The 16,358-nt window shown below is 44.2% G+C and overlaps 1 protein-coding gene across 2 annotated transcripts in view; it reads left to right on the top strand.

Moving 5' to 3' along the window:
- Positions 1-4,003: 4,003 nt before the first annotated feature.
- Positions 4,004-16,358, top strand: part of RHEB (Ras homolog, mTORC1 binding) — a 46,491-nt gene continuing 34,136 nt past the window's right edge. The window contains exon 1 of one of the 2 annotated variants that reach the window (XM_082472624.1): positions 4,004-4,353. In XM_082472624.1, coding sequence (XP_082328750.1) covers positions 4,204-4,353 — 150 coding nt within the window. In that variant the 5' untranslated portion in view covers positions 4,004-4,203. The remainder of the gene's footprint in view (positions 4,354-16,358) is intronic. The other variant, XM_082472623.1, reaches the window with a different exon arrangement.

Raw genomic sequence — 16,358 nt, 5'->3', positions numbered from 1 at the left:
CCACCCTACTCCAGTATGACCTCATCCTAACTAATTACATCATCAACAGCTCTATTTCCAAATAGGAGTACATTCTGAGAGCGTTAGGACTTCAACATATCTTTGTGGGGGACACATTCTGAGATAGGCTGGGACATGGGACCCTTTCCTGCAGTGCTTGCACCTGGACAAACATCTCCTCTCCCCAGTCCTGGAGCAACAGAATACAAAGAAACTAAAAGGGACTAAAAATACCTGCAAGCATGTATTGTTGGGGCCAATTATGAACAATAAGATACAAAAAAGCCAAAACCCAACTGCCACATCTGAGGTACCAGGAGCAAAAGCATGAGCCCTGCACACAGCATCACCAAGGGGGTAGGCAGATCACCTAAGCCACCTCTCCAGCCCGACCCACCAATCGGCCCCCATCCTCTCCCCATTTAAGGGACCAACTCACCCCCCCTCAGGGAGCGAGCAAAGGCACCTGTTACTTGTTCTCGCTCCCTCGTGCTACAGCACAAGTCCCAGTGAAGCCTTGTCTGAATTTCTCATCTGACCTCCTATCAATTTCTACTCATTAAAGAGTGCAAGAACCCTGGTCGGTAATAATTCATCCCCTCACATCGAGAATAATCTACAGCTACTGCAGAGGCCTGACCTGTCCTCAGAGCTCCTGCTGAGCTGACTTCCTTTCTCACGCTCAGCCCACTCCATGGACGGAGGGCCAGCCCGGCTCACTCCACTTCCCGCTTCTGAGAGCACCTCACGAAACCCCACACCTCAGGGTTCGGGCCAGGCTGATCCCCCTGGCTTTGGAAAAAAAGAGGATCTTCTTTCATCCCCGGGTAAGTCGGGGGCGTGGCTTCCGCATGATGGCCTCATGCTAGGACACTGAGCACAGGCCTACCAAGGCCCTGCCGAGGAAACCGCTGTCTCATTCACGAGACCACACGGTGAAGTGACCTTGGCATGCTGCCCAAATCTGCACTGCTTGATTTTTAACAATACCCTATGTGAGGCATAACAGACCAGTCTGATTCGGCTTGTACCAAGGTTAAGGTGAGCCTAGTTCTTTTTCTAGTCTTCCTTCATCAACTATTCAGAAAGCAAAACAACAACAAAACGCCTTCATGCCTACTTTCATTTAGGGTCACCCTTTCACGTGTGAAAAGGTAAAATAATTTCACCAACGTCTTTCTAGGAAAAATAAGCATAGTAGTGATTTTCACTCCTCTCTTTCTTAGTCTAACCCAATGGAGAAAAAAAGAAGTTTTGTACATTACCTCCGGGAATTAGTTCCAACTAGAAGTCAGATGTCACTGGCCTTAGAAATGACATCCCACAATATAATCCCAAATAACCAACAGTTCAAGCTTCAAATAACTGCCATTAACTGCCATGACCAGCTACACAGGAGGTTTGGGCCAAGGGAGCCTTACCTGGCCAATCTATAGGTTTAGCATGAGCTTCTCACTCAAGAGATAATGTTAATTAGCTGAACTCACCACGTCTCCTCTCTGGAATTTAAACGGAAGAGACCGAATTCTTGGTTCCCAGGGAAACAGAAGGACACACAGAGAGAAGGCAGTATGCAGAGGCCATAAGACAGAGCAGAACCTGCACAGGAGAAATTGATTGGTGGCAGAACTCCCTGCTGCTGAAAAGGTTAACAAGTGTTCTCAATCAGAAGAACTACAATTGATCCTTGAACATCACAGGGGTTAGCGGCACAGATCCTCTGCTGAGTGGAAAATCCGAGAATGGCCCTCCGGATCTGTGGTTCCTCTGTATCTGTGACCCGGCAACCACAGATCCAACCAACCTTGGATTGTGTAGTATACTATAGTATTTGCTATTGAAAACATCCGGGTGTAAGTGGATCCTGCAGTTCAAACCAGTGTTGTTCGAGGTCAACTCTACTTTGAATTCAGAAGCGAGTCCATTTTCTATATGGTCTGGCTGCGTTCAGTTATTTCTATGTGAATTCATACATCAATCCCAAATATTTTAGGTAATCTGAGTCATTTCTTAAACCAAAGAAATTCTCCCCATTCTGGAATAAAGGAATTTTCAGAACTCCTGGGTCTGGCCTTAAAGGGCTTTAACACAACTGAAACATTTCTTGAATGAATTTGTCTTTTACAACTGCATTTCCCAGTCTGGACTCCTAAAACTCCCAGGCTAGGACAGTGCTTTCAAACTTTCTGAGGCAATGCACAGTAAGAAATACATTTTACAATGGAACTCAGTATACAATACACATATATAGCATAACTATAAATACTATAAACAGAAATGTCATGAAACAATACTCACCCTTACTACGCAAGGTACTCTTTTTTATTGTTCTTCTATTTAAAATGACAAAAAACGCCCACTAAGCTGATTTCACAACGCACTAGACAGTCTAGTACCATCAGTTCAAGATACTGCAGTAGGTGCATCCAAATTCACAGGATAAAAATTATACATTTGACCTGAATTTTTTTAAATATTTCAACAAATTACAGAGTAGAAATGCAAAAATCCATTAAGATAAAATACAACTTTAAAGGCATTTCTCACTTCCAGCTGGTGGCCTGGTGCTTCAATCTGTAGACCCCCCCAAGACATGAATATGTGCACGCCCCCTCTCCTGTTGAGTACTTCAGCGGAATCGTGGAAGGATTCTGCCGTAACGCCAGTGTTCTAACTCAACAAGGCCTCTGTACGAGACTGTCACCTCTAAATCTTCATACCAGGAATCCTATCCTGCCGCTCAGCTTCCTGGGGGCTCCTCCTCTGTGCTCACTGGGAGAGGCCATGACCAGAGAGCGGTGGTCCCACTCAGCCACGCAGGTCAACGCTGCCAAACAGCCCGAGGACAACAGGGGACATCGGTAGGATTAGTGGGTATCTGCTTCTTCGGCAACCGCCATGGACAAGAATACCTACCATGAAGGAAAGCTCCGATCGCATCCTCATTTCTCGGGCCCGGCTTTCACCTTCTTTTTGCAGGACCCAGGCCTCCCGGGCTGGCGTCCCTTCTCGTACCCCAACATTGGTGCCACCACCAGGGCCCTTCACCAGCACCACTGGAAAAAGGGGTTGTAGGTGCGCCTTTTGTGGGAAATACAGCAGCGTCCCATTACCGGAGAGGTCAACCCACACCAGAGCGCAGGCGCAAAGGTCTTAAATCCCGCCCTCCCCGAAGGACGGTTCTGGAGAGTTCTCAACCAACAACGGCTGGTGTTTACGTTTGCCTACTTAATTAGCCAGGCAGGTGTTGACAGTTAAAGATGTGTCGACTTGCGCTATTTATTTCCCGTGAGGTGTGCGGGATCCGCAAATCCCAGGGTTGAGACCAGAACTGGGCTCAATGAAATGCATAACATTTTGAATTAACGCATATTCCATTCTTCCCACGGTCCTTCACCCATGGATGATACTTAGTCATCACCTGCATCCTCAAACCCAGACTTACTAACGCTAATGTAGCAAAGAGTTTTTTAAAAAACCACACAAACGAGTAACGTACTAGCCAACCAACAGCCCAACGAGCAACCGCCACGCGCCTCGCGCCTTTTAAAGGCTCAGCGGGCGCGAGTCCACGAACCGCTCAGCGTCCCACCAATCACCGCATCTCCCACATCTTGCCCCGCCTCCTCACCCCGACCTAACCAATCACTGGGGAGCTAGCTTCTATCCGCCCCTCCCGTCAGCCACCTACCCTTACGAAGTTCGAAGCTTCAAACCTCACTGGTGCCCAACCGCGCGGTCCCAGTCCGAATTTATTTTTAGCTCCCGGGCAGGCAGCCCCGCCTCTGGCTCCTCCCCTCCACCGCCCCCAATGGGAGAAGGAGTTTCCGTCGCGTCATCGTGCGGGCGGGTTAGAACTGCCCAATCGGCGCTCGGAGAGAACTGGCGTAATTAAAAAGCGGCGGAAGCCGGTGGGAGGGTCATGACGCAGCGAGTTTCAGTTGTGACTTTTACAGGGGCATCTCGGCGTCCTCGCTTTTTCCGTTTAAAGTGAAACACCGCCCGACGCAACCTCGTGCGTTTCGGGGGCGAGGGCGGCCGCCGCAGCGGGAGGACGGCGCTGACGCGAGCCTCTGTAGGGGGGCCCTGCGGCGGCGCGCGGTCACGTGGGCGTGTTTGGGGGCGGGGCCGCGCGGCGGTTCCGGGCGGTTGGGCGCGCGAGCGAGGAGCAGAGGCAGCCGCGCCCGCCCGCCCCGCCCCTGGATGCCGCTGTGCCCCGGCGCGGCCGCCACCGATCGCAGCACAGGAGCCGCCGCCGCCACGGTTGATGTGGTTGGCCCGGGGCTGAGGAGGCCGCTAAGATGCCGCAGTCCAAGTCCCGGAAGATCGCGATCCTGGGCTACCGGTCTGTGGGTGAGTGGCGGGCGCCGCGCGGCCTCCTCGCGTCCGGGCCCGGCCTCGCCTGGGCGCCGGGACGCGGCGGGCCCGGCCAAGTTTGGGGCCGGCGCGGCCATGTGGCGGCCGCGCGTTTCGTAACCAGCCGCCCGCCGCCGCCGCCACCTCCATCTTGAGCGGAGGCGGCGGCGCGGCCGGGCCCGCGGGGCGGCGGCGGGCGGCCCGGGCGCGGCGGGAAGTGTCTGGGAGGCCGCGGGCGGACGGGGAGCTCAGGTTGGTCCGGTGCCGGGGAGGCGGTGCGGGGTCTGCCTCTCGGCCGACTGCCGCGGGGCGCCCAAAGGCAGGAGTCGCACCTGTCCCTCTGCACCTCCCCGCGGCGAGCTGTCGTGATCGTTGCTAGCCTTTCCACCCCAAATTAAAGTCCGTGGGATTTTAACAAAGGAAATAGCACTTGGGGTTTTTCTGTCTGTGAAGTTCAGCATTTTAAAGAAAACCAGGGACCTAAAGGACGTTTGGCTAGTGAGGGCAAGTTTCCTACGGAAGAAACTCGGAAGAGTCCTCTTCGGAAGCCCCTTAGATGCTTGCCAGCGGCCGAAGTAGGAGGGCACAGAAAGAGCAATTTCTGATCTCTCGGTGTCCTATTTTTCTTTGGGAAAAAAAATAAGGTCAGGTACTTGTAACCAGGCTGTTGAAGTAATTCAAAAGTTTTTTTTTCCCCTCGAAAAAGGTTGACATATATTTGCAACTGTTGGTGGCAGTCGCTTTTTTGCCGAACGGAGGTGGTCTGGGGTTGAGTGGGGATGGACGGGGTGCTAGAAGACGAGTGAGAAAAGAGAACCGTTGGACTTAGCCATGCTTCAGGGTGAGGCTTTATGGTCTTTGACAACGGGCAGCCTGGAGAAATTACCTTTATCTTTTCGTATTGTTTTTAAGAAGTAAATGAGCCTCAGGAGAATGTGTGCTTGACCACAGTGGGGCGGGGGGGGGGGTGTGAAGGCAGGTTTGGAGTCTCTGGTGATTGCGGGAGGAGGAAAGCTTGTAACTGCGGGCTGCTCATTGGACGGACTCCCCGAGCTCGCTCGCTTTCTGTTCTGCTTCTTCACCCCCATTTTCCACGGCCGGTGCCAAGGTCTGTGCTCTTTGCCCAAGACTAGCTACAGCGTGCTTACTCATCCTTTTATCATCTCTCTCCGTCAAAGGGCTGGGGGGTGTAGGGGGGAGTCAAGATCAGAGGCTGAGAGACGCTTGTGTAGAGATGGGGGGTGACTCCTGTAGGGTGCAATGCCAAATCGTGTGGGGGAAGAACAGGTGACAGCCTTAACAGCTGCAGCCATGAAAGAACCGTGCCTCAGCTGGAGGCTTTTGAAGTCCCTGACCGTCCCAAATGCCCGTATGGAACCCGGCATCCCACCTTGATTGGCAGTCTGAACCACGGAGCCCTTTGCTTCTCTGCATTTTGAAGTGTGGGACTATAACATATCCTGGCTCTTGAGTGAGTTCTATCTAATCAGATACAGAGCGCCCACTAATTAAACGTAGCAGTCTCTGAATAATCAAGTTACAGGTGACCTGTACCTGGGCTACCTGATCTCAACTGAGAGAATGCCCCAAAGATCCCGACTTATTGACCCCTTGAAATTCTGGAGCTGGTGATCCAGTCTTCAGTAAGCGAGTCTAGCTGTTTTGCTAAAGAAGTTCCTTATGTCCAGTTGAAACCCATTCTGTCTCACCTGCCTTCTAGTCGTCAGCCTCCTAAAGACCCAGATGTGACACGTCACCCCTTTGCCTTCACTTCACGTTTATATTAAACTGCTGTTAATAAAATACTGTGCTGGGGCTTCCCTGGTGGCGCAGTGGTTGAGAATCTGCCTGCCAATGCAGGGGACACGGGTTCGAGCCCTGGTCTGGGAAGATCCCACATGCCGCGGAGCAACTAGGCCCGTGAGCCACAACTACTGAGCCTGTGCGTCTGGAGCCTGTGCTCCGCAACGGGAGAGGCCGCGATAATGAGAGGCCTGCGCACCGCGATGAAGAGTGGCCCCCACTTGCCGAAACTAGAGAAAGCCCTCGCACAGAAACGAAGACCCAACACAGCCAAAACTAAATAAATAAATAAATAAATTTTTTAAAAAAAAAAATTAAAATTAAAAAAATAAATAAATAAATAAAATAAAATACTGTGCTAAATTAGCCTCCAGTGGCATACAGAGTAAGTTCAGTCCCTATTTTCTGTGCCTTCAATATGTCATATTGCTATATCCTACACCATTTTCTCCGTATTCATTTTCATATGTGGTGATTAAAGTGAAGTGTATTTTGCAGAGGTTAAATTATTCCCAGTCTTTGCATTTGATTTTACAATTGTTTACCTTTGTTATGAACCAGGACATTTTGTAGTTGTGGGCTCTTTTGTTTTGCCAGCATCAAAAAAGGAGATAACTCCCTGATTCCATGTAGTCGCTACTCTTCAGAGAATTATTCAGTATTCAGACTTATGAGTTTACTGACACGCTTGCTTGCGAGTGGTGCTATACTAGAGAAATTTGAGTATCTGTGTTTCTTTTCTAGGTTGTGTTACTTTGTGATACTAAGCTGTTGTGTCATATTGACTGGGGGTGGGAAAAGGCTAAGCTAGAAAGCACACCTTTCCTAGAATGTTCTTTTGGTTAAATATCTCATGCCAGTTTGACTAGTAAAATACTTGTAAGTTTATTTTAAAAGTTTGCCTTCAGATAAAACTAGCAAGTGCAATGATTGTTTTACTACTTGGCATTCAAATTTTGTATTTTTAAAAAACATTGATAAAACTACCAGTGAGGAAAATATAATTCTCAGGTAATTTATACAACTCTTTTTTTTTTTTTTCCCTGAAGTACTTTTCCTGTTATTTACAATGTTAAGCTTTTAAGGACACGTCACCTGTAACGCAGGCCTGTAACGCAGGCCGGCTTTCAGGGAGTGCTTTGTAGTAATTGTTTTAGTGGTGGCCAAATGTACCAGCTCCCTAACATCTATTGTTTCTAACACAAACGAGTAGTCCCGTGATAGGAGGTAACTAAACTTAATTGAATTAAAGCTATAGTGTCATTTAATTATCTTCAAATAAAATCTGGCACCTTTTTCACTGGAATGTTCTACAGAGAGCTTTGATAATCGAGTTTACCATTAGACCATCATCAAAAGACTGTCATATATAAACCTCAGGGGTTAACAAGCAGGAGGGAATCACAAGAATGTGAAAGATCTTAAGAGAGGAAATGAAACAATTCTGTGGTTTGGTAAAAGGCAATTCAGTAATAGTAACTCAAATTATTACCTACCTTGTCAGAATATTTTAGGTAGTAAAGAACATGCATCCTTTGATTTGGATACTTCAGAGGGAAAGATGTCATTAAATTTGTTTCTGGTATAATATAGTCCAATTGTATTCTGATTTACTGTATATTTTTTAATTATCCTATCCTTTTCTAACACATTGCATGGAAAATTTTTAAAGTAAAAAGTTGTGTACCTGTGGGAGGGGATAGTCCTGTAGTGACCACCTTGTGTTGAAGCTTGAAATTAACTTTTTTTTCAGTGTCATCCATTGTTTTTGTACAAGAGAATAATCAGAGCTTGCATTTGTGATTATGACTTCCCAGTGCTTAATGTAATTTTTTAGACTTTTTTTTTAAGTATAGTTGACGTACAATGTTTATATAAGTTACAGGTGCACAACAAAGTAATTCACAATTTTTAAAGGTTATACTCTATTTATAGTTACTATAAAACATTGGCTGTATTGCCGGTGTTGTACAATATATCCTTGTAGCTTATTTTGTACATAAAAGTTTGTACGGCTTAATCCCCTACCCCTGTATTGCCTCTCCCTACTGCTAACCGTTAGTTCTGTATATCTGTGAGTCTGCTTCTTTTTTGTTATATCAGATGTTACTTTGATGTCCATGTGGGTTATATCGATCCCTACTTACCTTCATCTCCCCAAAAAGAAACTTTGTACTCATTAGCAGTCAGTCACTTCCCATCCTCTCCTCACCTCAGCCCCTGTCATCCACTGATCTACTTTCTGTTTATATGAATTTACCTATTCTGGACATTTCATATAAATGGAATCACGTATACATGGTATTTTGTGCCTGGCATTTGTCATTTAACAAATATTTTCAAGGTTCATCCATGTTGTAGCATGTATCAGTAATTCATTCCTTTTCGTTGCCAAATAATACCATGTTGTAGCATGTATCAGTAATTCATTCCTTTTCGTTGCCAAATAATATTGCATTATTTGAATATACCACGTTCTGTTCATACATTTGTCAATTAATGGACATGCAGGCTGTTTGACATTTGAGCTATTAGAAGTAATGCTGTTCTGAGCATTCATATTTCATATTTTGTGTGTGTGATTTTTGTGTAGACATGTTTTCGCTTCTTTTAGGTATACTCCTAGGAGTGTAATTGCTGGGTCATATGGTAATTTTATGTTTAATATTTTGAAGAACTGTCAGACTGTTTTCCAACCATTTTACATTCCGACCAACAGTTGAAATTGGTTTCAATTTTTCCACATCCTCACCAACACTTGTTATCTGTCTTTTTATTTAATTTTTATTATTTTTTATTTATTTTTTTATTGACATATAATACAGTTGACTTACAGTGTTGTATTAGTTTCTGGTGTACAGGAAAGTGATTCTGTTATATATATGTATATTCATATTCTTTTTGATTGTGGTTTATTATAGTGTATTGAATATAGTTCCCTGTGCTACGCAGTGGGACCTTGTTGTTTATTTTATATATAATAGTTTGTATCTGCTAATCCCAAACTCCTAATTTATCCCTCCCCCCACCTCCTTTCCCCTTTGGTGACCGTAAGTTTGTTTTGTATGTCTGTGAGTCGGTTTCTGCTTCGTAAAAAAGTTCATTTGTGTCATATTTTAGATTCCACATATAAGTGATATAGAGTATTTGTCTTTCTGTCTGGCTTAAATTCACTTAGTTTGATAATCTCTTGGTCCATCCATGTTGCTGCAAATAACATTATTTCATTCTTTTTTATGGCTGAGTAATATTCCATTGTATATATGTATCACATCTTCTTTATCCATTCATCTGTCGATGGACGTTTAGGTTGTTTCCATGTCTTGGCTATTGTAAATAGTGCTGCTGTGTACATAGGGGTGCATGTATCTTTTCAAATTAGAATTTTCATCTTTTCCAGATATATGTCCAGGAGTGGGATTGCAGGGTCACACAGTAGTTCTATTTTTAGTTTTTTAAGGAATCTCCATACTGTTCTCCATAGTGGCTGCACCAACTTACATTCCCACCAACAGTGTAGGAGGGTTCCCTTTTCTCCACACCCTCTCCAACATTTGTTATTTGTAGACTTTTTAATAATAGCCTTTCTGACCTGTGTGAAGTGGTACCTCATTGTAGTTTTGATTTGCATTTCTCTAATAATTAATTAGCTCATCTGTCTTTCTTGTACCAGCCGTCCTTCTGGGTGTGAAGTATCATATACTATTTGCAAATAATTTCTTCCATTCTTTGGGTTGTCTTTTCACTTTCTTGATGGTGGCCTTTGAACCAAAAATTTTAAATTTTGACAAAGTCCAATTTATTTATTTTTTCTTTTGTCACTTGTACTTTTGGTGTCATATTTAAGAAACCATTGCCATGTAGATTTACCACTATGTTTTCTTCTAAATGTTTTATACTTTTATTTTTTATATTTGGGTCTATGATCTATTCAGAGTTAAATTTTGTATGTGTTGGGAGATAGGAGTACAACTTGATTCTTTCGTATGTAGATATCAAGTTGTCCCAGCACCTTTTGTTAAAAGACTATTCTTTCCTCACTGAATTGTCTTGACATCCTTGTCAAAAACCACGTGACCATAAATGTACGGGTTTATTTCTGGACTCTGTTCCTTTGATCTATATGGTCCTTGTGCCAGTATCACACTGTCTAGATTACTGTTGTTTTATGGTAAGTTTCAAAATACGGAAGTGTGAGCCCTCTAACAATTCTTTTTTAAGATTGTTTGATTATTCTGAGTCCCTTGTATTTTCATATGAATTTTAGGACTGGCTTATCAATTTCTGCCAAAAAAAAAAAGCAACTGGCATTTTGATGGTGTTTTACAGTTTTGCAAGTATCTTCAATACCTGGTTTAAAAAACAGCTGAATTCTCATATGTGCTTCTGAATTCATTCCATTGCAATATGTTACTTTAATAAAGTATATGAGCCTGCACAGATACATACCTGGGAAAGGAAGGAGCATTTTAATACTACTTTTTCAGGTAATTGTGGGTATTCTTTGACACCATTGAACCAAGACTCCATAAGTGGTAGTTTGTTAGAAGTTAGTTGGAGCATCTAAACTCACATGGATGAAGTTTTTTTTACTCTGTTACACTGAACTCTGTTGGTTTGTTTGCACTCTGAATGGTTCTGCTACCCATACCTGATTTGGGAACATCGTACGTTGGTCATTTGGAAAATGTTGGTTCACTGTTATGCAGATCCTTCCACATTTTGACGCATTTCAATATACAGATATTTCTTTAAATGACATTTTTTAATATCACCATCAATCTCAGAAAAATCTAAATATTGGGAAGCTGTTAAGTTCACCCTGAGTGATGCAGAATTCTCCTTCCTCTTGAGAGTTCGAATTTGATTGTTGGCAAAATGCTACCAGTTTTACTTAAAACGAGTCTCATTTCTTTCATTTCCAAGAAGACGTCTGCCAGATACCCACATCTGAAACAATGATAGTTTGTTGGTCATTCTTACAAGTAAAAATGGTGTTCCATGATAAAAGTGTCTGTTTCAGACCACTTCCCAAACAGTTGCACCAGTGCTTTTCTCGCAGACAGCGTCACACTGCAGTGGGTAGCAGCCATAAAGCATACATCCCGCTTTGTCTGCAGAGCATCAAAAAGACATGTATTTAAAGGTCAAGATTTAATAAAATTAATAATTTTTACCGCTTCCTCAAGGACACTGTTAAGTAAAAATGGCTTGGCTTTTTTTTTTCCTTTTTTGCTGTGAGTGCACGGCGGTGAAGAATACAATGACTATCCTCTACAGTTTGTGACCACTGTCTTGCTTTGTGCTAAGGGGCACCAGTCTAGCAGTTTTACCCGCCACTGGTTTAGCACCATTCGTGCATATATGAACATAGTGGAAAAGGCAAATAATATATGGTATTATGGAAATAGTTTTGACTTGTGAGCCCCCTGAAAAAGTCTCAAGGGACCCCCAGAGTTGTGCAGACTGTACTTGGGAACCATCGAAGCATGGTGTGCAGGATCTCGCTAGACTGCTACTCACTCCTGTTCAAGGGGATGCGGTGACCGTGGTCTTCGAGGAGACTCCAGGAGAGGCCCTGCAGCACTGGCCGAGGCCAGGATGGTGAGGCGGGGAAGAACTTGGCATGTGGACAAAGGAAGGGACTGGGGCGGCTGCGCGTTGCCAGGTGGGAAGACGAAGTGGGGTTGGAAAAGGTGGTCAGGAGCTGGCTGTACAGGGACTGTAGGGAAACTTTCCTCCTGGGTCATAAGCAGTGAATCACTGAAGCCTGGGGGGAGTTAGGATGTCTAAATGCCGGTTGACTTGGCCTCTGATTGTTGTGTAGTTTGGGGTGAAGTCTTGGTTTTTGACCTGGTACTAGTGCAGCTCCCAAAGAGTAACAGAAATTTCAAGGTGGCAGCACAGCAGGATCTGTATGCTAATTAACATGGTTTTCAAGTACAAGTATCAGCAACTTTATCACAAAATGAGAAATAGCCATCTCTACCTGTGATTATGAAGTCAAAAAGGTACAACAGTTTCCTTAGCTTAGAGTCTGGAAGAGAGGGTTAATATTAATAACTTTAATACTGTCCATGTGTGGATTGTACTTGTTTATTTGAATAAATCACAACTGAACATGGACTTGATTGTGCAAGTTAAAAGCATTATGAAATCTCTAGTGCTCACACTTGAGAGAACCTTTATTCTTAGTTCTAATTGATTTTGAAGGACCAAATTAAGTCTTAACAGTCTCTTAAACTGATAACCATGGGAATGTAAACTCTTGGGTACCTTTGACATGAATTGCTTGATTTAGAAATTTAATTTAATATGTCAAACACAAAGGTCCGGGGATTACTATTTTAGTGTTTTAATAACCTTAAATATATATTGGGCATCTGATAAAAGAGAGCGCCACGTAAGGCATTGGAATTTGAAGTCTAAATTGGTATTAGTTTAGAACAGAAGCGCCGGAAACCTTGCACTCTGTGGGCAGGTGAAAGCAGGGTGATTTAAGGATCCTAATAAAATCCACTCCTGTGGGTCCTTGGTTGGTTGGTGTCCTTACCGTGATATAATTGAGTTCCCTCTTACCTCCCTGCTCCCCCTCCCCCATTTCTCTTTCTGTTGAGCTTTCTTACTTGCAGAAAGACTCCTCAGGGACTTTTGAAACAGAAATAGGTACCTTAACAAGATATGTTATGATCTTGCTTTTTGCAGGATTCAAAGTTGAATGTTAGCTACATGAAGGCATGGTAAATAATTTGTGAACATGGAGATGAAATTAACTGTGACTTGTACAGTTAATATAGTTTTAGGACATGAAAATGCTTTTCTAAGACCTGTATGTCTTGGATATAAATGCATCTGGCCAGTATTTTGCTGGTTTTCAAATCTACATCACTTTCGGAATTTATTTTAAAGAGAGTATTTAAAAATATAGTTTCTCTTCAGTCTTGTTCATGACTTATATGAGTGACTGAACGAAAAACCTAGTTGGCAAAATTCAAGCATGGTGACTGACATCAAGATGGAGGAGGGTTCAAAGTGACTCTGGAAGCCTGGACGCACCACACTGAAATATGGCGCTCTGTGGGGAGGGGTAGAAGCGGGGTTTCCAACCCACCTTCTGGGAAGAAACTAGATGTGAGTATGGCCTTGAGTACACCAGGGGGCAGGAGTGCCTGACCACAGAGGAGAGCCGTGCAGAAGTTCGGAACAGAACATCGCTGAGGTGGCTGCTGGAGGAAAGGAGGGCCACAGATGTGAAGTCTTACGTTTACATTTCAGAAGAATCTCCTGTGCGTATACAGGTGGAGAGACCTCGATTAATTTTCTGAGCAGTTCAGTTGACGCGTTCTCATCGTAAACTAGCTCGGCCGAACTCTGAACCCCAGGCAGAGCGCTGTCTTCAGTTCTGGTGCCCACTTCGAGTAGTGGTTCTTAACTTGGACTTCATGAGCTTTGCCTGAGACTGGGTGCATATTTTCTGGGGAAAGAGTCCAGGACTTTTATCAGCTATCCAGAGGATTTCAGACCCTCAAAAGACTGAATTGTTGTAATGACTGGTTGAAGAGGTCAGTGTGTGAGTTAAGTGTATCACATGTTATTCAAATAGGTTGTTCATTACATGTTTGAGTAACCTAAGTCCCTACTACGTGCCAGGCGCTGTGTACTTAGCCACCAAGGCCAGGGCGGCCCTGATCTCTGCCCGCAGGGAGCTTCAGTCTAGTGAGGCAACCACAGTATACAGTTACTACTATTAACAATGATTGGCTGGTGTTTTTAAAGCATTTACTGGTGTGGGATATCTTTAAACTCCATGAGGTAGCACAGGTATGGTGAGGGATGGATTGGTGTTAGTATGTGGGGTCAATGCAGTTTTAAAGAGCTGTTGAAGAAATAATCTTTATTAATAACCATTCATGCTGATTGATAAATATGCTTTATGTCTCAATTCATTTTCCTAATTTTTTTTTATTACTAGTTTTGATCAATCTTAAACTCCATGTTCTCATTAAAGATTGTTTTATAATTTAGGTATTTATCTCTTGTTTGCTTTTCTCTAGCTCTTTCCCACCCGACCCCCAGCCTTCTCCCCAATTTTGGCCACAAATCTAGCAAAATTCATTCTTCATTGTTGCCAAACATTTAATTGACTGCAGTTTATCAGTTCTATTCCCTTACCTTCCATCTTGGCTTTACCTATAAATCATCCCAGAGAGATGAATATCCTGTTTTTAAAATCTTTAGGGAAGCAGGTCCATGGCCCTTCTTGTCAGCACTTTCTTTTTTTCCTTTTAGCTTAATAACCCAGACAGTTAACAAACTTCTTCATTTATGTAACTCAGATCTTCATGTTACGGTACAAACTTATTTCTCTTATTTTCCTCGGTGGAATGTATCTGGTAGCCTAGTGCTTGGCAATAGTAAGCACCTAATAAGTATTTGAGGGCTTCCCTGGTGGCACAGTGGTTAAGAATCCGCCTGCCAATGCAGGGGACACGGGTTCGAGCCCTGGTCCGGGAAGATCCCACATGCCGCGGAGCAACTAAGCCCGGGCGCCACAACTACTGAGCCTGCGCTCTAGAGCCCATGCGCCACAACTACTGAAGCCCGCGCACCTAGAGCCCATGCTCCGCAACAAGAGAAGCCACTGCAATGAGAAGCCCGCACACGGTAATGAAGAGTAGCCCCGCTCACTGCAACTAGAGAAAGCCTGCATGCAGCAACAAAGACCCGACGCAGCCAAAAATAAATAAATAAAATAAATAAATTTATATATAAAAAAAGTATTTGAATGAGTAATAACTTTATGAACCAGTTTTACGTGGTTATTCTCTTTGTCAAAATAATAATTGCACCTTAATTTTTTTCTCTCCTACCATCTGTTGTTTGAAAATTGCTAAGGGAGTGAGAGAGAATAAGATGATGTCAGCCCTGCTTAATTCATAGGAACAAGTGAGATAATTCATGTGAAAATGTTTTGTAAACTCTTTTTTTTTTTTTAAAGTGAAAGAAGGTTTACTCAGGGAGATACACACTCCATAGACAGAGTATGGGCCGTCTTAGAAGTTGAGAGGCCCCGAAATATGCGGTGGTTAGTTTTTATAGGTTGGGTAATTTCGTAGGCTAATGAGTGGGAGAATCATTCCAACTATTTTGGGGAAGGGGCGGAGATTTCCAGGAATTGGGTCATAAACGCTTAAAACAGTGTCTCACTTGTAGGTTCTGGTGAACAATTAAAAGTTGGATTCTCTGTATCACATGCCCTCATCTGACTCCGTATGTGGTGGAGATGTGGGGATGGGGGTGCATATTAGAATCACAGGAAGCACTTCTGCAGAGCACACGGGAACTCCTTAGGCACCCTTTTTAAAATTAGAATGGTGAGGTGTTTTGTGGGTTTTTTTCCAAAAGATTCCTTGGTGACCCTGATATATATACATCTCACCCTGCCCCCTCAAAAAAGCAACAATAACCAATGCTGCTATTGACAGAACTACACTGTTTTTTTCCTTTTTTTTGGCTGCATTGGGTCTTTGTTGCTGCACGCGGGCTTTCTCTAGTTGCGGCGAGCAAGGGCTACTCTTCGTTGCAGTGTGAGGGCTTCTCATTGCGCTGGCTTCTCTTGTTGCGGAGCATGGGCTCTAGGTGTGCGGGCTCAGTAGTTGTGGCGCACGGGCTTAGTTGCTCCACGGCATGTGGGATCTTCCCGGGCCAGGGCTCAAACCCATGTGCCCTGCATTGGCAGGCGGATTCTTAACCACTGCGCTACCGGGGACAGAACTACACATTTTTTTAGTCCGCATGTAATTGGTATCATGTATTGGGTAAGAAACACATTGTTAAAGAAACCTTCATACGGTTCGTCGTTATTCTAGCCCTTTTAACAATGATGATATTCAGGTTGGCGTCCGTTTACAACCCCAGGTGATTCTGTAGTCTTTCTCTGCTGTTTGCAAACCTGGTCCCTTTTATTGATGTCCTTCCATCAGTGGCTCCCAGAGAAGCACCTTCCTGGTACTTATTCATGTCCTGGCCCTGTGGCACTCCTGACCAGCAAGACACTGCAGAGATGATGATGGGCCAGTGCCAGGCTCAAGCCTTAAGAAGTCGGCAGCTTCTCCTTCTGTGTTCTCTGGAGCTTCGAGGAACATGGGGGAGAGACCTTAGGAGAAGACATGTGGGAAGGGAGAAGGTCCAGCCCTCCC

This window comes from Balaenoptera physalus, assembly GCF_965194825.1.
Source record: "Balaenoptera physalus genome assembly, chromosome: 8".
Lineage (NCBI taxonomy): Eukaryota > Metazoa > Chordata > Mammalia > Artiodactyla > Balaenopteridae > Balaenoptera > Balaenoptera physalus.
This window is presented reverse-complemented; position numbering and strand designations above follow the sequence as displayed.